This window comes from Lutzomyia longipalpis, chromosome 2 (assembly GCF_024334085.1).
Source record: "Lutzomyia longipalpis isolate SR_M1_2022 chromosome 2, ASM2433408v1".
NCBI classification, from domain to species: domain Eukaryota; kingdom Metazoa; phylum Arthropoda; class Insecta; order Diptera; family Psychodidae; genus Lutzomyia; species Lutzomyia longipalpis.
In genome coordinates, this window is record NC_074708.1 from 3,122,657 (window position 1) to 3,144,271 (window position 21,615).

General features: G+C 34.8%; 4 protein-coding genes across 6 annotated transcripts; 2 read left to right on the forward strand and 2 right to left on the reverse strand.

Moving 5' to 3' along the window:
* The first annotated feature begins 6,203 nt into the window (after positions 1-6,203).
* Positions 6,204-7,558, forward strand: LOC129788647 (transcription factor A, mitochondrial). The gene is made up of 2 exons (XM_055824875.1): positions 6,204-6,356; positions 6,439-7,558. Exons 1-2 carry the CDS (start codon positions 6,295-6,297, stop codon positions 7,127-7,129), a joined length of 753 nt encoding a protein of 250 aa, XP_055680850.1. The 5' UTR covers positions 6,204-6,294; the 3' UTR covers positions 7,130-7,558.
* On the reverse strand, positions 7,423-8,709 carry LOC129788648 (uncharacterized). Of its 2 annotated transcripts, none has more exons than XM_055824877.1 (2): positions 8,251-8,709; positions 7,423-8,178 (listed from the first exon to the last, which is right to left on the reverse strand). In XM_055824877.1, the coding sequence occupies exons 1-2, from the start codon at positions 8,375-8,377 to the stop codon at positions 7,571-7,573; spliced, it is 735 nt and encodes a 244-aa protein (XP_055680852.1). In that variant the 5' UTR covers positions 8,378-8,709; the 3' UTR covers positions 7,423-7,570. The 2 variants fall into 2 exon arrangements, with proteins under 2 accessions (XP_055680852.1, XP_055680851.1); XM_055824876.1 differs by having other exon boundaries at positions 7,423-8,181; positions 8,251-8,706.
* Positions 8,710-9,750: 1,041 nt separating this feature from the next.
* LOC129788642 (glutaryl-CoA dehydrogenase, mitochondrial) lies at positions 9,751-11,828 on the reverse strand. Its single transcript, XM_055824865.1, has 3 exons — positions 11,616-11,828; positions 11,477-11,500; positions 9,751-11,145 (listed from the first exon to the last, which is right to left on the reverse strand). The coding sequence occupies exons 1-3, from the start codon at positions 11,665-11,667 to the stop codon at positions 9,968-9,970; spliced, it is 1,254 nt and encodes a 417-aa protein (XP_055680840.1). The 5' UTR covers positions 11,668-11,828; the 3' UTR covers positions 9,751-9,967.
* Positions 11,829-11,950: 122 nt separating this feature from the next.
* Positions 11,951-21,558, forward strand: LOC129788632 (zinc finger-containing ubiquitin peptidase 1-like). 2 transcript variants are annotated; one of them, XM_055824857.1, is made up of 6 exons: positions 11,951-12,571; positions 12,660-12,979; positions 14,907-16,149; positions 17,376-17,724; positions 17,788-17,999; positions 18,148-21,558. In XM_055824857.1, the coding sequence occupies exons 2-6, from the start codon at positions 12,720-12,722 to the stop codon at positions 18,190-18,192; spliced, it is 2,109 nt and encodes a 702-aa protein (XP_055680832.1). In that variant the 5' UTR covers positions 11,951-12,571; positions 12,660-12,719; the 3' UTR covers positions 18,193-21,558. The 2 variants fall into 2 exon arrangements, with proteins under 2 accessions (XP_055680832.1, XP_055680831.1); XM_055824856.1 differs by having other exon boundaries at positions 11,953-12,571; positions 14,895-16,149.
* The last annotated feature ends 57 nt before the right edge of the window (positions 21,559-21,615 follow it).

The window sequence follows — 21,615 nt, forward strand, 5'->3', positions numbered from 1 at the left end:
TAGAATTTTTTCTCTAACTTGGGTCTAGCTATCTTATTTAGAGCTCTACAAATATTTTTTAATTAAATTTTTCCACTTTTGTACAGAAAGTCCTTAAAAAGGACATTTTAACATCAATTGGATTGAATGAGTCCTACTACAGATTAAAGTCCTTTAAAAGGACTTTCATTTGGTGGTAGATTTTTTTCTCTAACTTGGGTCTAGCTATCTTATTTAGAGCTGTCTAAATAATTTTTAATTAAATTTTTCCACTTTTGTACAGAAAGTCCTTAAAAAGGACATTTTAACATCAATTGGATTGAATGAGTCCTGTTACAGATTAAAGTCCTTTAAAAGGACTTTCATTTGGTGGTAGATTTTTTTCTCTAACTTGGGTCTAGCTATCTTATTTAGAGCTATCTAAATAATTTTTGATTAAATTTTTCCACTTTTGTACAGAAAGTCCTTAAAAAGGACATTTTAACATCAATTGGATTGAATGAGTCCTACTACAGATTAAAGTCCTTTAAAAGGACTTTCATTTGGTGGTAGAATTTTTTCTCTAACTTGGGTCTAGCTATCTTATTTAGAGCTCTCTAAATAATTTTTCATTAAATTTTTTCACTTTTGTACAGAAAGTCCTTAAAAAGGACATTTTAACATCAATTGGATTGAATGAGTGGTATTACAGATTAATGTCCTTTAAAAGGACTTTCATTTAGTGGTAGATTTTTTTCTCTAACTTGGGTCTAGCTATCTTATTTAGAGCTATCTAAATAATTTTTGATTAAATTTTTTCACTTTTGTACAGAAAGTCCTTAAAAAGGACATTTTAACATCAATTGGATTGAATGAGTGGTATTACAGATTAATGTCCTTTAAAAGGACTTTCATTTGGTGGTAGAATTTTTTCTCTAACTTGGGTCTAGCTATCTTATTTAGAGCTCTCTAAATAATTTTTAATTAAATTTTTCCACTTTTTTACACAAAGTCCTTAAAAAGGACATTTTAACATCAATTGGATTGAATGAGTCCTACTACAGATTAAAGTCCTTTAAAAGGACTTTCATTTGGTGGTAGAATTTTTTCTCTAACTTGGGTCTAGCTATCTTATTTAGAGCTCTCTAAATAATTTTTCATTAAATTTTTTCACTTTTGTACAGAAAGTCCTTAAAAAGGACATCTTAACATCAATTGGATTGAATTAGTCCTGTTACAGATTAAAGTCCTTTAAAAGGACTTTCATTTGGTGGTAGATTTTTTTCTCTAACTTGGGTCTAGCTATCTTATTTAGAGCTATCTAAATAATTTTTGATTAAATTTTTCCACTTTTGTACAGAAAGTCCTTAAAAAGGACATTTTAACATCAATTGGATTAAATGAGTGTTATTACAGATTAATGTCCTTTAAAAGGACTTTCATTTGGTGGTAGAATTTTTTCTCTAACTTGGGTCTAGCTATCTTATTTAGAACTCTCTAAATAATTTTTCATTAAATTTTTTCACTTTTGTACAGAAAGTCCTTAAAAAGGACATTTTAACATCAATTGGATTGAATGAGTGTTATTACAGATTAATGTCCTTTAAAAGGACTTTCATTTGGTGGTAGAATTTTTACTCTAACTTGGGTCTAGCTATCTTATTTAGAGCTATCTAAATAATTTTTGATTAAATTTTTCCACTTTTGTACAGAAAGTCCTTAAAAAGGACATTTTAACATCAATTGGATTGAATGAGTGTTATTACAGATTAATGTCCTTTAAAAGGACTTTCATTTGGTGGTAGAATTTTTTCTCTAACTTGGGTCTAGCTATCTTATTTAGAACTCTCTAAATAATTTTTCATTAAATTTTTTCACTTTTGTACAGAAAGTCCTTAAAAAGGACATTTTAACATCAATTGGATTGAATGAGTGGTATTACAGATTAATGTCCTTTAAAAGGACTTTCATTTGGTGGTAGTATTTTTTCTCTAACTTGGGTCAAGCTATCTTATTTAGAGCTCTCTAAATAATTTTTCATTAAATTTTTTCACTTTTGTACAGAAAGTCCTTAAAAAGGACATTTTAACATCAATTGGATTAAATGAGTGTTATTACAGATTAATGTCCTTTAAAAGGACTTTCATTTGGTGGTAGAATTTTTTCTCTAACTTGGGTCTAGCTATCTTATTTAGAGCTCTCTAAATAATTTTTCATTAAATTTTTTCACTTTTGTACAGAAAGTCCTTAAAAAGGACATTTTAACATCAATTGGATTGAATGAGTGGTATTACAGATTAATGTCCTTTAAAAGGACTTTCATTTGGTGGTAGATTTTTTTCTCTAACTTGGGTCTAGCTATCTTATTTAGAGCTCTACAAATATTTTTTAAATAAATTTTCCCACTTTTGTATAGAAAGTCCTTAAAAAGGACATTTTAACATCAATTGGATTGAATGAGTGTTATTACAGATTAATGTCCTTTAAAAGAACTTTCATTTGGTGGTAGAATTTTTTCCCTAACTTGGGTCTAGCTATCTTATTTAGAGCTATCTAAATAATTTTTGATTAAATTTTTCCACTTTTGTACAGAAAGTCCTTAAAAAGGACATTTTAACATCAATTGGATTGAATGAGTGTTATTACAGATTAAAGTCCTTTAAAAGGACTTTCATTTGGTTGTAGATTTTTTTTCTCTAACTTGGGTCTAGCTATCTTATTTAGAGCTCTACAAATATTTTTTAAATAAATTTTCCCACTTTTGTACAGAAAGTCCTTAAAAAGGACATTTTAACATCAATTGGATTGAATGAGTCCTACTACAGATTAAAGTCCTTTAAAAGAACTTTCATTTGGTGGTAGAATTTTTTCTCTAACTTGGGTCTAGCTATCTTATTTAGAGCTCTCTAAATAATTTTTCATTAAATTTTTTCACTTTTGTACAGAAAGTCCTTAAAAAGGACATTTTAACATCAATTGGATTAAATGAGTGTTATTACAGATTAATGTCCTTTAAAAGGACTTTCATTTGGTGGTAGAATTTTTACTCTAACTTGGGTCTAGCTATCTTATTTAGAGCTATCTAAATAATTTTTGATTAAATTTTTCCACTTTTGTACAGAAAGTCCTTAAAAAGGACATTTTAACATCAATTGGATTGAATGAGTCCTACTACATATTAAAGTACTTTAAAAGAACTTTCATTTGGTGGTAGAATTTTTTCTCTAACTTGGGTCTAGCTATTTAATTTGATGACTTTAATTATTTTTTTGAGGATTTATTTTAAAAATGCTGAAGTTTTTGGACACTAGACAAAATATGATAAAGTTGATAATGATAAAGTTCCGACGACTTTAGTACAAGAGTATCTTTGGCTTAGAGGGTAACGCGTGGTATTCTTGTTACAAACATCGTTAGTTCAAATCTCTCAGCCGTGAACATTTATTTTATATATATATTTATTTTTATCTTTTTTTTTTCTTTTTCCATTACACTCGTGATTCAAATGGTAGCTAATCATGTCCTGTAACTTTAAAAAAAAATTCATCCCGATCCGTCACAAACTTACATTACAAACTTTTCCACGTCGTGGGACACCAACTCTTATAACTGGACGCGTTATGATTGACTTTGATATAGCACTTGCAGGAAAAATCTGCGAGGAAAACTCGCCTTCAAATAGTTTTTCAAAGTACATTTTTGCGTTAGAAAAAAAAGATATAGAGCATTCCTTATATTTGATGTTCCCAGAATGTTCTAAGAATTCCCCTCCAATAGTGAAATGACACCATTTTAACTCATTGAAAAACTTCCTGGAAATTTAAAGGGTAGAAAAACACTTCAAATTCTGGGTCTCTAATTTCATTATAGGGAGTGTTCAATATTTTTCAGACGAAAAAAAAAAACTTTTATATTTTTAATTAAAATAATTAAAGTAATGAAAATTAATGGAAAAAGAAAAAAAATTAAGGTCTGTTTGTTGGTAATCAGTCGTGTTCGGCTATACAAATCTACACCGTTTGATCGATCGCGATGAAATTTGGTACAGACGCTCCTTATACCAGGCGGTTTCGAGTGGCCGTATACATTTTCCCCCCAAAGTCCCCCTTCAGGTAGCCCTCATATAAAAGTCATGCATTTTTTTGCGAATTTTTGAATTTCGCGCCCGAAACGTTGTATGAAAATGATTTCTTCTCTTTGCGAATTTTTCTTTTGGGTTTGATAAGTGTCCCAAATCTACTTATAAACCATAATAATTTTTTATTCTCTAAAATTTGCGCAAAGCGCAACAAATCCCCGCGCTTCGCTCCAATTTACCTCGTAAATATATAAAATAAATGTTCACGGCGGAGAGATTTGAACTAACGATATTGGTAACAAGAATACCACGCGTTAACCTCTAAGCCAAAGATACTCTTGTACTAAAGTCGTCGGAACTTTATCATTATCAACTTTATCATATTTTGTCTAGTGTCCAAAAACTTCAGCATTTTTAAAATAAATCCTCAAAAAAATAATTAAAGTCATCAAATTAAATAGCTAGACCCAAGTTAGAGAAAAAATTCTACCACCAAATGAAAGTTCTTTTAAAGTACTTTAATCTGTAACAGGACTCATTCAATCCAATTGATGTTAAAATGTCCTTTTTAAGGACTTTCTGTACAAAAGTGGAAAAATTTAATTAAAAATTATTTAGACAGCTCTAAATAAGATAGCTAGACCCAAGTAAGAGAAAAAAATCTACCACCAAATGAAAGTCCTTTTAAAGGACTTTAATCTGTAACAGGACTCATTCAATCCAATTGATGTTAAGATGTCCTTTTTAAGGACTTTCTGTACAAAAGTGGAAAAATTTAATTAAAAAATATTTGTAGAGCTCTAAATAAGATAGCTAGACCCAAGTTAGAGAAAAAATTCTACCACCAAATGAAAGTCCTTTTAAAGGACTTTAATCTGTAACAGGACTCATTCAATCCAATTGATGTTAAGATGTCCTTTTTAAGGACTTTCTGTACAAAAGTGGAAAAATTTAATTAAAAAATATTTGTAGAGCTCTAAATAAGATAGCTAGACCCAAGTTAGAGAAAAAATTCTACCACCAAATGAAAGTTCTTTTAAAGGACTTTAATCTGTAACAGGACTCATTCAATCCAATTGATGTTAAGATGTCCTTTTTAAGGACTTTCTGTACAAAAGTGGAAAAATTTAATTAAAAATTATTTAGACAGCTCTGAATAAGATAGCTAGACCCAAGTAAGAGAAAAAAATCTACCACCAAATGAAAGTCCTTTTAAAGGACTTTAATCTGTAACAGGACTCATTCAATCCAATTGATGTTAAAATGTCCTTTTTAAGGACTTTCTGTACAAAAGTGGAAAAATTTAATTAAAAATTATTTAGACAGCTCTAAATAAGATAGCTAGACCCAAGTAAGAGAAAAAAATCTACCACCAAATGAAAGTCCTTTTAAAGGACTTTAATCTGTAACAGGACTCATTCAATCCAATTGATGTTAAAATGTCCTTTTCAAGGACTTTCTGTACAAAAGTGGAAAAATTTAATTAAAAAATATTTGTAGAGCTCTAAATAAGATAGCTAGACCCAAGTTAGAGAAAAAATTCTACCACCAAATGAAAGTTCTTTTAAAGGACTTTAATCTGTAACAGGACTCATTCAATCCAATTGATGTTAAGATGTCCTTTTTAAGGACTTTCTGTACAAAAGTGGAAAAATTTAATTAAAAAATATTTGTAGAGCTCTAAATAAGATAGCTAGACCCAAGTTAGAGAAAAAATTCTACCACCAAATGAAAGTCCTTTTAAAGGACTTTAATCTGTAACAGGACTAATTCAATCCAATTGATGTTAAAATGTCCTTTTTACGGATTTTTTATATAGATTTTGGAATATTTTTGTTTTTTGGACAATTTATCTAGGTACCTATCCCTAGCCTAGAGCGAAAATTTACAATCTGGTCTAGAGGTATTTAAAAAAATATTTCTTGAGGTGTCCAAAAACTTCAGCTTTTTTGGACATTTGCTTGATTATGAGGAAAAGAGAAAAATATTTTTGAATATTTTGTGAAGTGTCCAAAAACTTCAGCTTTTTTGGACATTTTCTTGTTTATTTACATTATTATTTAATTATTTTTATGAAAAATATGAAAAAAATAAAATTTTGAAAATTTTTGACACATGCGACATCGGCTCATTTAGTCGACGATTTTGTCCAAAAACATACAGGTGTCCAAAAACTTCAGGGTGGTGAAAAGTTCGCGTCTTTCAAGGAAAAAATCTCACGTATTTTGCTTTATTTTTTGCTAAATAATCCCCTACAGATGTTCCTGCATAGAGTGGGCAGTGTGATCTCACCCCTACGAGGGCTTCTCTCTGCCAAAACGTGAGAAAAGTCTTTATTAGTCTATTTTTGAGCCCCTTTGGTATTATTTGAGGTTATGTGTTGTTTCTTTATTCCGCCGCAGCACCCTTCCATTGGTTCAAAATGCTCAAAATGTTTCCTCAAAGAGTGCCGAGGAGCGTTTGGGTCTCCCACCGAAGCCCAAGAAACCCCTCACGCCGTACTTTCGCTTCATGAAGGAAATTCGCCCGAAGATTTTGGCGGAAAATAATCAAATCTCAATGACGGATGTCCTGAAGAATGTTGCCAAACAATGGGCAACTGTGGATGATGTCCGGAGGCAGAAGTACCAGGAAGAGTTCAAGAAGGATCAAGCAGTGTACCTGCAAAAGATGACACAGTACAAGAGTAAGCTGACGGATGAGCAGAAGGAGAATATTCAGATTATGAAGGAAAGTATTGCGGAAGCGAAGGAAAAGCGAGAATTCAGGAAGAAGCTGCGGCAATTGGGGAAGCCCAAACGTCCCCAGTCGGCCTTCCTTATCTTCCTCAATGATGAACGCAAGAAGAACCCACAGAAGGGTGCTGCAACGCGGGAATGGCTCAATGAAGCAGCTGCCAAGTGGACGAATCTGCCGCAGAAGACAAAGGATACCTACGTGCAGGTAAGCACGGCCAATAGGGAGAAGTATCAAGAGGAATTGGGCAAATGGGAGAAGCAGATGGTGAAGCAGGGGCATCTGGATGTTGTGCGGCAGGAAGCCCTGATTGAGGATCGCCCGCCGAAGCCATCAAAGCGCTCCGCTAAGCCATAGGAATTTTGGTGTCCTCAATCAAATCAATCATCACAAAAACCATCAATTGAGCCATCAGGATTGAGTACAGAGGACAAGAGAGATTTGTTTGGGGGCACGGGTGATCATAAAATTCGTAGTCAGGACATAGAAACCACCACAATCACTGAGAAGGAACCACAAAGGAAGCCACAGGAGGAAAACGTTCAGGTAGCAGAAAAGGGGAAATTCATCAAATCCCTGAAATCCATTTTTAAATTCAGCAGCAGCGGAGGAAAACCATAAAGTATCCGGAAATGAAAACCATCATTGAGTGCCTCTGTACAGTTTTTTTTTATTCTTATTGCATCCGGATAAGTCGTGCATCCTGCTCAGGATTTTTTTCTTTAATTTTTTTTTGTAAGTCAGACAGTTTATTCGCATTAAAACATCCTTAATTTAGAAAGGAAATGGGCTTTAAGGTCATATTCGCTCAAAGTTTTCCTGCCCCAGGGCATTGAGATCCGTGCCAAGGATGAATTTGTGCCACCCCAGGTGGGACAGGACGAAGAAGAATGTAAAAACAGCCACATCCTGAAGGACTTTGTGAATTGTTTCGAAGATCTTCACCGCAGACGCTGTGTATTGCTCCGGGATGCGCCCAATGACGAAGAGTATCAGGGCAAAGGTGCTGCGACTTTGGTATGTTTTGAGAATGAGAATTTCAGCCATTTCCCACAGGAGGAGGCTCACAAAGACATTCCCGCCCAAGATGTTTTCATTCCCCGTGGCAAAGAGGATGTACACCCCAATGGCAATTAAGGCGATGTGTACCTTCGTGCGGAGGATGCGTGAAAACAACCCCGGAGGTGGGGGCTTCTCTGGGCCAGCCCATGGCCTCCCCGGGGGCATTCCATTCTCCCCCTGACTCCGCATTGAATTGAGCAAATGGAGAATATCATCGGTTTGTGCATTCGCCCCGTAATTTCCGGAAAATTCCCTCGAAAATTCCCTCGGGATGAACTGTGGGATGGGCTCAAGCTCAGGATCGGGGTATATTTCATCCACAGGAAGTCTTTCTGCCTTGTTTTCTGCTGTTGGGAATGAGAAAAGTGTCATTAAAGTCATGAAATGATTTTTTTGTTGGTGTTCTTTTTTGTTACCCTGTGGTGGTCTTCCGGTGATTTTTCCAATGCGATCTTCACCATTTTCAAGGATTTTCTTCCGTCTAGCTTCACGCAGAGCCGCTATTTTTGCCTGTCGACCCTCGAATTTTGTTGAATTTTCCATATTTTTATTTTTCGTTCACACCTCGAGATGGAAATTCACAGGAGAAACCTTTCAATTGTTTTGCCGTGAACGTAGCCTTCGTCTTCGGCTTTTGCATTTAGAGGTTCGGTTCAATTCGTGGGGTATTCGGGTTAGCAAATTTTCGCGCCAATTTGTATCTGGGTCAAAATGATCATTTCCGGAGGGAATTTTCTTTGATTCTCACAGAGATTTATGGACGCTATGGGCAGGATATTGGAATTGCTTTATTCTAAGAACGCTTAGGGTTTAGCTTAAAGATAAATAATATGAAGTATAAAGAGAGAATAATGATGAAAAAAAAAGCAAGAAGAGATTCCCAAAGGGTGAAATTCACTGGTCAGACAGCCTTAAGATTTCTTAACTTTTCTTAAGATTTTTTTTTAATTTCCTTAAGAACTTCTCAATTTTTCTTAAGCGAAATTAAAGATTTATTTAAACTTTTATAATTTTCTTAAGGATCTCTTAAGTTTTTTTTAAGCGAAGGTTGAGATTTTATAAGGTCAAGCTGAATCGGGCTAAAAGAATATTTTCTAAGATTTTTCCTGATCGACTTTGGGCTTCAAAATTTGTAAAAATCTTTCAAAAAATATGCATTTAGCCTGACTTAAGAAATTTCAAGTTTCTTTTAAGAATATTGAAGAAAACTTAAATTTTTCTTAAAAAACCTAATAAGAAAATTAGGAAAATTTAAAAAAAATCTTTAAAAACTTTTTTAAAAAATCTTAAGAACTCTTAACTTTTGCTTACTCAAGTTTTCTTAAGACATCTTAAAATTTCTTGAGTCAGGTAAAATAGGATTAAATGTACATTTTCGATTCCCAAATACAATCAGGAAAAATCTTCGAAAAAGATTAATTTAGCCCGATTTAGTCTGAATTAAGAAACCCTATATGAATTGTTTTAAAAAACTTTCGAAAATTTCAGTTTTTTTTAAAGAAGACTTAAGAAATCTTAAGCAAACTGAAATACTTCTTAAGATTTCTTAAGTTTTCTTAAAGGGACATAAAATTACTTTCATTTTCTTAAGTTAAAATTTCTTAAGTTTTCTAAGAGTATTTCTTAAAGAAATCCTAAGACTGCCTGACTAGTGAATTTCACCCAAAGATTCTAAATTATTTTATCAATCTTTCAGCTCATTTAGGAGTTTTTTTTCATCCAGGAAATGCTAAAAATTCACTGAAAGAAATATATTTTAGAATTTTCATTAATCAACTTTTGAGTTTCTCAATGGAAAAATACAAAATTCCGTAAAATAACGTGTAAAGCAGTAACCTGGAAGAAACTAAATCTTCCGTGAAGCCATAAAGGAATCAATTTCCTGGATTTCACCTTCAGAAAAAAATTAAAAATACTTTATAAGAAAAATAGAATTTGTATTAAATGAATCTCTTCCTGTAAAAATCTCTACAGTTTAACTAATATTTAATCTTCTTTTTTACTGAACAACTGGGAGTATATAAACCAACACTCCTGCGTCGGGATGATGAGGATGTGAATTTTCCAGGAATAAGGGTTTTTCTCTCTTTACGATCTTCCTCTCAATTTGCAAAGAAAATCTTATTTGATTTTTTAGGAAAAAGCAGGAATTCCAGTTATTGTCCTCCCGAGGATAAGGGCATGAATATCATGTGTTCCTTCGTAGGTGTTAACTGCCTCCAAGTTCATTGCATGCCTGATGACGTGGTATTCATCCGCAATCCCATTCCCACCCAACATATCTCTGGCAATTCGGGCAATTTCAAGGGCTTTCCCTGCGTTGTTCCTCTTGATGAGGGAGATCATTTCCGGAGTGTGCTTCTTCTGATCTTTGAGGCGTCCCACCTGGAGGCATGCATGGAGCCCCAGTGTGATGTCCGTCATCATATTGGCCAATTTGAGTTGGATAATCTGATTAGCAGCCAATGGGCGACCGAATTGTTTGCGATCCAGCGTGTACTGACGGGCAATGTGGAAGCATGCCTCGGCTGCCCCAAGGGCACCCCATGCAATGCCATAACGAGCATTATTGAGGCATCCAAAGGGCCCCTTTAGCCCCTCAACACTGGGAAGGAGATTTCCTTCGGGCACGCGAACGTCATCCATGAGAATCATACCCGTTGTTGAGGCACGAAGGGAGAATTTCCCTTCAATTTTTGGCGTATCGAGTCCTTTGGAGCTCTCAGATCGATCAACGATGAATCCACGAATTTTCCCATCATCACACTTTGCCCAAACAATACAAATATCCGCAATTGGGCTATTTGTTATCCACGTCTTACTCCCGGACAGGATGTAAGTTTTGGAGGAGCTGTCGTACTTGGCACGTGTCTCCAAACCACCTGGATCACTTCCATGATTTGGCTCTGTGAGGCCAAAGCAGCCAATAATGTCTCCACGTGCCAGCCGTGGGAGGTACTTATCGCGCTGCTCATCAGTCCCATAGTCATAGATGGCCCCCATTACGAGGGAACTCTGCACACTCAGTGCCGACCTGTAGGCCGAATCCACACGCTCAATTTCCTGCGCAAGAAGACCATAAGCTACATTTGACACCCCCGCACATCCATAGCCCTGAATTGTACATCCGAGAGCACCGAGCTTCCCGATTTCCTGCATAATTTCCCTGTGAAACACTTCATTGCGATTTGCCTCAATAATCCTCGGCATTAGACTCTCCTGGCAGTAACTTCTGAAGGAATCCCTCACGGCTATTTCATCTTCCGTTAGTTGGGATTCAATATTCAATGGATCTTCCCAACTGAATGCCACTGAAAGTTAAAAAAAAATGTTTTTTTTGTCAAGAAAACTTTTATTCTTGACGTCTTATCGTGGAATTAGATAAAAGAAATTCTTCTTTAATATCTCCTTTAGCGAATTGATTTGAATTACAAGCAATCAGAGTTATCTCTTGAATAGCAACAGCATAAATTCCCCAACAGTGCGCGAGGAGATTAATATTGAACAACAAGCAATCCCCCCTTCATGCTCTTATCATTCTTATCAGTGCGTTACACGTTTAGCAAAAATACGCGGCCCTGAATACGTAATATGCAGTCCTGCCCATCCTCCCTGCAAATTCATCCTTCCTTCCCAACATACCTTTATTCATCTTCGATGAGAAGCCTTTTGCGGAGCAGGAAACCCGAGAAAATTCATGGAAATTGAAAGGAAAATTAATATTCTTCAAGCTATTCAAGCTCTTCAATGATTTTGGGATTATTTTCTTCTGCGAATTTACCTCGGATGAAAGTCCTATTGGCAAGGGCAGTTATGCTCCTAAGGAAGACCATGATTCTGGGGATTCAATAACAGTACACACGAGAAAAATCACACAATAATTCACAGAGAAAACACGATGGAAAACTGGGGGAAAAAACTCATGAAAATCGCGGTGAGACGACAAACTCGAGTACTCGCGAGTGATCAGCTGCGCATGCTCCCGAAAGTACCCGAAGTGACGCCGATTGCGCAACTTCGTGGGTGTCAATGTCAGCTGTTTTGACACTACTGTCATGTTTTTGTTGTGCGCAGGGGGATGCCCAACCCCGAGAAATCAGTACTTTTAGTGAGGCAGCAGGTTCTTCCGATCAAAATAAGTGATCAGTTTGCACAATTCCACTTGCAATCGAAAGTACATTTAATTAGCTCTCGGTTGATCCCTTCTCATCATCGAAATAACATTATTAATATAAAAAAAGTTAAAGTGTTTCTCGGGAATCGGTCGAGATTGAGCGAGATTCGAGAATTCCTCATACATTTTGTTCAACAAAAAGTGACTTTTCTTCACTGAAAATGAGGTTAAACCATCCCCTTGGTTGTGCGTGCGTTCCTCGAATATTTTTGGCTGGTGCTGAAGAAAAAAAAGGCAAAAAATACCAAAAAAAAATCCCTCCACGTTCTCCATCAACGGGAGTCGCGTGAGTCACTCTGTCCACGGGCTCCGTGTGTCGTGATGTAGTGCACGAGTGCAGCTAAAGTGTGTTGTTTGGTGCGCGAGCAACATTGTACCCCCGCGGAAGGGAGAAAAAAATCGATTAACAAGGAAAAGTGATTGAATCTGCAAAATCCCTGCATAATAGAGTGTCCTGTACGATTCCTCCCACCACGGTGAGCGAGGATGTGCATTTTACGGAGAAAATAATTAATGAGGAGATGGCAAAAGGTTGTGGAATGAGGCACATTTGGGCGCAAGTCGTGAGTAAAAATGTTTTTTCTCAGCGTATTCGTGCGTGTTTTGCTTGACTTTCCCCATTTTCTTTTTTTTTTTGTGGGTCACATCCAGATCAAGGACTTTCCGGAAGTTTGAATTGCTGCAGCAGGATTGCGCCCATTTGGTGGGATAATGGCCGATAAGGAGGGTGCTCGTGCTGTGTATGCCATGCAGGAGCATTCCTGCGAAATTTGTGGCATGTCCGGGTTGTCGGATGATGTGATGAGAGAACACACGAGGACATGTCACGTGGAGGGAAGTGCTCAGTGTCCCTTCTGTGGGTTGAGTGGTGTTGCAGCTGCGGAGCTTCTTTTGCACGTCAATCAAGCGCATCTGGACTACCTGACGCCGGAAAATGAACTCATGAGCTTCATTGATGACCAAAGTCCCAGGTAAGGACATTTTGCTTCCCCTTCTTCTCATTTGTTTTTGTTTAAAATTCCTCCCCTCACAGAATTTTCCAAAAATCTCGTAAAAGAAAAGTCAATCATAACGCGTCCAGTTATAAGAGTTGGTGTTCCACAACGTGTAGAAGTTTGTTTATGCGTTGTAATGCGATTTGTGAGCAGAATCAGTAGGCAAATTTGATTTTTTTTTGTAAAATTCAGTAATTTTATGGATAAAAATTTTCATATCTCTGGTTCTATAAGACCTACAGAAATTTCTTGACTAGTTTTGGAAAAGTATTAAAACAGGCTATAAATTGACATAAATTTCAAAATGGCGGATTTTTGTTTTACGAAAACAGTTTTTTGATTTTTATGTTCCAAAGGAAAGGTTTTAGAGGTTTCTGATGTTCTAGAAAGTTAAAGAATTTTGTAAAACCTTTAATTTGATACTAAGATGAGCAAAATCGGTCAAGCCGTTCAGGAGATATGGTTCTTAGAACTTTTCAAATTCAATAATTTTTCAAATGGCCATATCTTCTAAACGGCGACATAGATATTCTTCATTTTCGGACAAGATAGACACAAAAAATATTTCTCCCAGCTATTTGGCGTTAGAATATAATAATGTTCAGGGTAGAAATGGATTATGTCTCTCTCGTACATTTGAAATTTCTAGCTCAGAAATTTTAGAGAAAAATCAAAACATTCAAAAATTAGGTTATGGGATGGTGTTGTTGACTTTCACTGAAGAAATGCAATTTTCCTGTGGACCCATTTACATTAACATCTCATGATTTGTCGGAAAATCTCATAGTTTTTCCAGTGGTTTATGAAAATGACCATGTTTATGTGTGTATTGTGCATGTTCTGAAAAAAATTGTGAGGCAGTTGAAATTCTTTTCTGGCCGAAAATGGAACTTTAACTAGCTCTAGTATAAATTATACGTGGTAGAGACATATAAGAATTTCTAGCTCGGATATTTGTCAATTTCTGTACCGTACAACTTTTATCTTTCCGTGAAGATTGTTAGTCCTGCTACAACATATCAAAATTTAAAAGATTTGCCTAATGAAGATTCGGAGATATTGCCCCTTAAAATTAGGGAATTTTTGTTTTTGTTTTTAGTGCCTCTTGCGGAAATTTTTGGAACTTGGAATGTTCTAGACAGTTATAGGGCTTCTTGAAACCTTTCATTTGATACCAAGATGATTAAAATCGGTCTTGCCGTTTTTGAGTTATATGGAAAAAATACTTTTTTCTTTACGTCGCCATATTTGCTAAAGCGCTTGACCGATTTTCAAGTATGAATTATCGATGAAAATGTCTCACTGAGCCCTATAACATACTAATATTTCAGACTTCTAGCTATAAGGGAAATGGTTGACGGTAGTTCAAAATGGCGGACTGCGGCCATCTTGGATTTTGAAAATGCAAAAAAATGAAAATTTACACCCACATTTCTATAGAAAACTTCAAACCGGAAGTCTCTATCTTTCACCGTTCTTGAGCTATAAGACAAAGTTTGGGCGACCGGCCGGATCAAAATTTTTCCACCACCATTTTTGGAATGTGGGTTGTCTAAAACGTGCTCATACCAAGTTTGAGCCCGATCTGAGGTGGTCGGTTTTTCCGACGATTACAATACTTGGTGTTGGCCACGAAGTGGAATACCAACTAATTATAAAGAAGTGAAAAAGACGAAATTGAGGTCAAACCACCCCAAGTAGTGCGTGTGGGATGAACGTGGGGAGGAGGGGGGGGGGTGTGAATGAAGTGGAATACCCTCTTAAATTTTTATATCTCCCATTGGGGAAGATAACTCCCCCTCTAAACTCTCCTCGAAGAAGAAGGAGAAAGAAAAACAAAAAAAAGAACGTCCCTTATATCGTGGAGAGTGACGTGGAATTGCTCCTAAAGTTCCTTTTTCAGTGTTGACGGTGATTCGGATTCAATGTCCGAATGTCGTGGTTTATCACCATCAATAACAGCTGATCTGCCCACAAATGGCATATGCGGTGGGGCATCCACAACAGCAGCAGCAGCAGGTTCCAATCGTTGGTCAAACGGGGTTGTTGGTAATCACACGACGTCCGGGAGCAATGGAGCCCGCTTGGGGGCTCATCAGAATCACGTGGCGCACACAAATGGCACGAATAACAATCGCAATGTGAATAATCACAGCGGTGGGACGTCCAAGGGGGTGCGTAGTAAGAACTGTGATAGTGAAGATGGGGCATGTGCGGCGGCTGTGACGAAGGAAGCCATAAATGGGCTCACGGCAACAAATGGTGGCGGTCAGGGGTCCCCACTGCGCTCCCAGTTGGGCTTGAAGTTGAAAACTCACACGCCGGCAACGACAAAGGTTAGCAGCCCCCTGCAGTGCCCCCTGTGCCCGTACACATCGGATAATTCCACAGTCCTCGAGGAGCACATAAATCGCTCGCACTTTGACCCCCTTAGCCCATCGGTTAATGCCTCTGCTGCCAGTGGGGGCGGTGGATCCACCACCACGGAAACGAGCACACAGATGCAGTGCCCAATTTGCGCGAGATCCTTCCAAAGTGTCTCCGATCTGGAGCTTCATGTCAACATCGAGCATCGTGACATCCTCTCGCCGGGAAAAATCGATCCGAGCACCACGTCCACCACGGAGGGCATTACAAATGGTCACAGTGAGAAACTCTGCCCAATTTGCAATATAAACTTGGAGCATATGAAGACTCAAGAGATGGAGGTGCACATTGACAGTCACTTCGTCAAGACACCCCTGGCACCGTCTTCCGAGTCAGATCTCGAGAAGCAGGCGCAGAAGTTGCGGGAACAGCGTGAATTTGAGATGCTGCGGGCGCAGTACGGGATGGATGATCAGGGAAATTTCCGCGAGCAATCCGCAGCAGCAATGCAGAGGGCCGTCTATGCGGGAGAGATGAGTGTGGCGGACTACTATGAGCGGCAGGTGGGGCTGAGAGCGGCGGAATCGCATGGGATTGACGATGGGACTTCGTGTACGAAATCCGTGGCTGCCAGAGTGCTGTCATTGTCATCCTCATCACCGGGTGTCATTAAATCCCTCGTGTGTTCAGCCGTGGATCACTATGCCTCGAGTTATGGCGATAAAGGATGGGGGTGTGGTTATAGGAATCTCCAGATGCTCCTCTCATCGCTCCTTCAGGTAAAAATTTATTTTTATTTTATTTTATTTAGTGTTTAAGCGTAGCTAGGAGGTATTTAGAGTTTGTCTAAATAAACTTAAATTTCAGACAATTTAGGTTTATTTTTAAATGGTTAAAGTAAATTATATTTTAGCTAAAAAAATCATGAACAAAGAAGAAAATTTTGAAGATTAAAAAAAAGAGGAACGACAGAAGAAAAATGTCAAACGTTAGATGGAGAAGATCGAAAAAAATTACGTAAGAAAAAAAACGTCAAGTTCTATAAAATAAATGTCAAATACGAGTATAAAATCATCAGACGTTAGAAAGAATATACGTCAAATGTTTAATAAAATATTAAACGTTAGAACAGAAACTTCAATCAATAAAAAATTAATGTCATACGTTAGAAAAAATATCAAACGTTAAAAAATGTGAGAGGATATAAAAAGAAAATCAAACGCTGAAAATAAAACGTCAAATATTAAATAAAAAATCAGGACATCAGAAAAAAACGTCAGGCAAAGGTTAGAAAAAAAACATCAAACGTTAGAATATAAACTTTAATTGAGAGAAAATTAATGTGAAACTTTAGAAAAATGATCAAACGTTAAAAAAATGTAAAATATAAGAAGAACATCAAACGCTGGAAATAAAACGTCAAAATATTAAATAAAACGTCAAATTTTAGGTAAAGTTTCAAATATTAACGTCAGACTTTGGAAAAAGTTCATTACACGTTAGAAAAAACATTAAATTTTACAACCAAAAATCAATCACTTTAAAAAAAAACGTTAATCATTTGAACATAAATGTCAAACGTTAAAATAAACATTAAATGTTAGCAAAGAAACATCAAACGTTAGAATTTGCATAAATGAATTGTCAAAAGTTGCAAAATTGAACAAAAAACGTTCTTCTTAATCCACTTTTTGTGTCTCTTAAATTGAGTAAAATACATTTTAAATGGGTTGTAGGCTTGGACCCTCATATGGGGCGTAATATTGACGAATTTATTCCCACTGTCCCAATATAATTGCTAAGAAAATTTTACTGCAATGATTCCATTTAATGCCCTGAAGAAGATCCTTTCAGAATCGAAACGTCAATGGAAAAGATTATTAAACAAAGAAGAAGAAGAAGATTGAATTCTGTATTAAATTAGCTTACTTATTAGCCCCTTTAGATCGCTGAGACTTGATCAATTCTGGGAAAAAAATCACTTTGATTTTTTATTTTCTCACAGAATACAACGTACAATGAAGCTTTATATTCCGCCTGGGGCAATCAAGGACCCTCCCGGACGGCAATGCCGAGTATTTCGCGGCTACAGGTGATGGTGGAGGCGGCATGGAATCAGGGATTTGATGTGCAAGGGTCAGAATCGTTGGGGTGTAAATTGCAGAATACAAGAAAGTGGATTGGGGCAACAGAAGTCTTTACGGTGCTCTCGTGGTTACGTATAAATTGCCTAATTGTGGACTTCCATCGACCAACGTCGTCAGATGGGCGACATCCGGAGCTCTTCAACTGGGTCCTCAAGTACTTTGAGGAGCCACGAGTTCATACACCTCCACTCTATCTCCAGCACCAAGGTTAGAGCTTTTATTTTAAAGGGAAATTCTTTTTTTTTAATTTGTTTTTTCGTTCAAATTTAGGACACTCAAGAACAATTATTGGAATCGAACAGAGAGCCTCAGGGTTGACCCTTTTGGTGCTCGATCCGAGTCATGGGCCACGTGAAGTTGCTGCTTTGGGGTCTTCGCAGGATTCCCTGAGATTAATCCGACGCGGCCCAACCGCCATGAGGGCTCAACAATACCAAATAGTCGCTGTGATGGGTTTGATTGAGACCAAGGAACAATACCAGGTAAGTTTTCTTTTTTCTTTTATTCTCAAATTTCTCTAAAAAGAAAAATCTCCCTTTTCTAGTCAAGTTAAATGTAGTTTCCATGTAGAAGGATTTTTTTCTTTACATCCTTTTCGTTCTTTTCAACATTTAATTGTGTTTCTTATAGGCCAGTAAAGTATTGCGTTCAATACGTATACCACCAGATCGTTGACTTGAGTTCCAATTGCAAATTCTTATTTAAAAAAAAATTATTTTATTGTTAATTCAAATTGTAAGACGAAACAAATTAAAAGAGAAATTCAATTATTTAGAAATGTGAGAAAAAAATAAATTAAAAAAGAATTATTAACAAATTGGAGAATAGAGTGAAAAAAAAACAAATTTAAACCAAAACTGTTACTCATCCTAGTATTTAAAAAAAAAAGAAAAAAGTTAATTAGACTTTAAAAGCAAAGTGTTTTAGATGATATTTTATTTATTTCGTTAATTGCAATAGATTTCAGAGAAGTAAAATTTTGTTCAAGTTTAGAAAAGAATAAAAAATATTTTTCAAAAAAAACAAATATAAGCCATAGAAAGGAAATAGTTTTCATTGCAGAAAGAAAAAAGGGCCGAGACGATGAGAAAATAAAAATAAAGAAAAGTCCAATTCAAGTGCTAATTTACGAAAGAAAGAAATGTGGAGCAGAAAGTCACTAATAAATATTAAAAAGAAAAATTATAAAAATTAAATGAACAAAGAACATTATTCTAGAAGAAAACAACAAAGCATCACATTCTTGTAATTCAATGAAAATATAAATGAAATGAATAAGCTTTAAAGTGAATTTGTTAGACATGAGATTTTAAATCAATTTGTGATTAATTCTTGTTCCTTTTGCGCATCCACTTAATTGTTCTCTTTAGACGTTTTTTCTTTCTTTCTTTTTTTTTCAAGAGAGAAATTTTTGAATAGTAGTTGTTTAATATTTGTGTGTTTGTGAAGAATTTTTGCTCGTTTTTTAATAGGAAAATAAAAACTTTTAATGAGAACTTAATGTATTAATTTAGAGAGAAAGCAATCAAAGGAGTTTATTCATTTTTAACGTTCCAAAGAAAATCGTTGGAAGGCATAAACCAGATAGATTTTTTGTAGAGAGTCATAAAACTTTCAAAATCTACCAAACAGATTTTCCCATTTATCTCGCAGATTAGCTGAGAAAATCAGAAAATAATCCTGATGATATTAATGAAAAAAAAGTCAAAATAAGGGTCATAATTAGCGTAAAAAATCTTTTATTTTTATTTTATGAACTTTTAAGTCGTCAAAAGAATATTTTATAAGATAAAAGATATTTTACGCAGAATACCCATTTTTTATCATTTTTTTTAAATTTTATCAGTAAGGGTAAAATCTTTCAAATGGTCATTACAAATCATTTCACAAAATTGTGAAAAATGCGCAAAATTGTTCTTTTTTATTAATTATTTAATAAATAAATTATTTAGTTAATAATCAGCAAAAACATGATTTTGCCTTCATAATTTTAGTTTGAGATCAATTTCTGTCAGATACATAATTTTTTACATCATCAAACGGCATAAAAGAGCTTAAAACGCTCATAAAAGGACCTCCAAAATTCACTTTTATCATAAAAGATAAAATTTTGGTATTCGCCATAAAAAACCGAGTCTCCAAAAATAAAAAATAAAATAGAATTGATATTCAGGATAAAGACTCGATAAAAACATTAATCTGAATACTAATTCTATTTTATTTTTTAATTTTTGGAGACTTTTTAAAAGTTTGGAGACTTGTTTTTTATGGCGAATACGAAAATTCTTTTATCTTTTACGCTGAATACCAAAATGGCCCATAATTTACAGTTTTAGAGTTATTTTCTGCAATTTTATTCTTGGCTGATTCCACTGAAAAATGATTTTTTTTTTCAATGTTTAAAGATCCTTTAAAATAATTTTCATTTATTGGTACACAGATTTTCCTGAGATATTGGTGGGAAAATAAAAATGAATAGACTCCTTTCTTTTCACTTGTAGGGTTGTTAATTTAAACAATAATATTCCTATTAGATTTCTCAATTTAATTATTTAGCAATATCTTTGAAAGCCCAAAAGAACTCTGAATAAAAAAAAACATTGAAGAGTTCAAAGATCGCTCATTGATTACAGAATGGACCATTCTAGGTGTCTCAATGGACTAAATTTAATAATTCCTTTCAGAAGAATTTTAGTGTATAAAGAATTCATAAATTCTATTATTTATTTAATTGAAATTCACAAAATTTTTTCAAGTTACAGAACACTTAAAATACTTTTAATTCCCTTTTAATTTTTACTTCACAAAGACCCTAAAAATGGTCCAAACTGAAACAAAAATTAGAGAGCAATGTTTTTCTTTTCGTTTTATCTTTAATTCTATCAATTTTTAATTGATAAAAAGAGTTAGAAATGAAAGGAATTTAATGGCAAAAGAAAAAAAAGAATTTTACTCCTTGAATGCTGAAAAAACATTTTAGCTGTTTCTTGATAGATAAATAAAATAAAAGAGAAAAAATAGTGAAGAAATTGAGAGAAATTACTATTTAATCTGTTTAAAAAATATATATTAAAAGAAAATATAAATATAGAATTTAAAATGAGAATCTCTATCTCAAAGAAAAAAAAAGTATTTTAATATTAAAGACAGAAAAGAAAAATATATTGAAGGATGAATAAAGTAAAAAAAAATTAATTCCAAATGAAGGAATAAAAAATAATGTTCAAATACAAATTATACGGGAAAACAACACACCACATTTATAAATTCTAAGTTCCTCACACAAAGATTAAAAAAAAAACATGATAACGTCTTTTTGAAAATAAGCTTGATTATGGGTAAAAAAAAATTACATTATAGGATAAATTTTTAGGTGTTAGGTACTCTTGAAAAATGAAAAACAAACATAGATAAAAATTTCTAATAGAATTGATACAAAAGATTTGGGACAAAGGAAGGAAAAATTGATGGCAAAAACAGCATAAATAAAATGAATAAAATTCTATCGCACGTTTCTTCACGCGTTTTGAACATTTTTTTCAAATAATAAATAAAAAAGAAAAATCAACAGGAAATGAAAGAAAAAAAATCACTCAAAATGCATAAAAATAAAATTCACAAACAATGTGTAGTGCCTCACAGACACACCAACTTTTAAAAGACGAATGAAGAGATTTTAAGAAGACATTTTTTGTGATGTTCTCAGAATACCTACACTTTTAAAGGAAAAAAAGAAAATGAATTTTTAGTGCTTAACTTCAATCAACAAAAAAAAATGTGAAAAATCATGCTTAAACTTAATGTTATGTATTTGTCTCATAAAATATGTGGTGAGAGACAGAGAAAACTCTCCCATTGCAAGACAAACCAACACACACCACTAATCACAAATGCAATGAAGTGAATAATGCAGCAAAGTAGGGAGGTTTTTGATGAAGAATACAAAAAAATGATGATATTTGAAGTATTTGACCTTAATTCATAGTTTAATGAAAGAAAAAAAAATTGATGAGATTAATAATAAAAACCTTTCTGTGATGATCTGCCGCTAATTTTTGATTTTCCTTTCGCTCCAAATCACTCGATTGACTCCCCCTA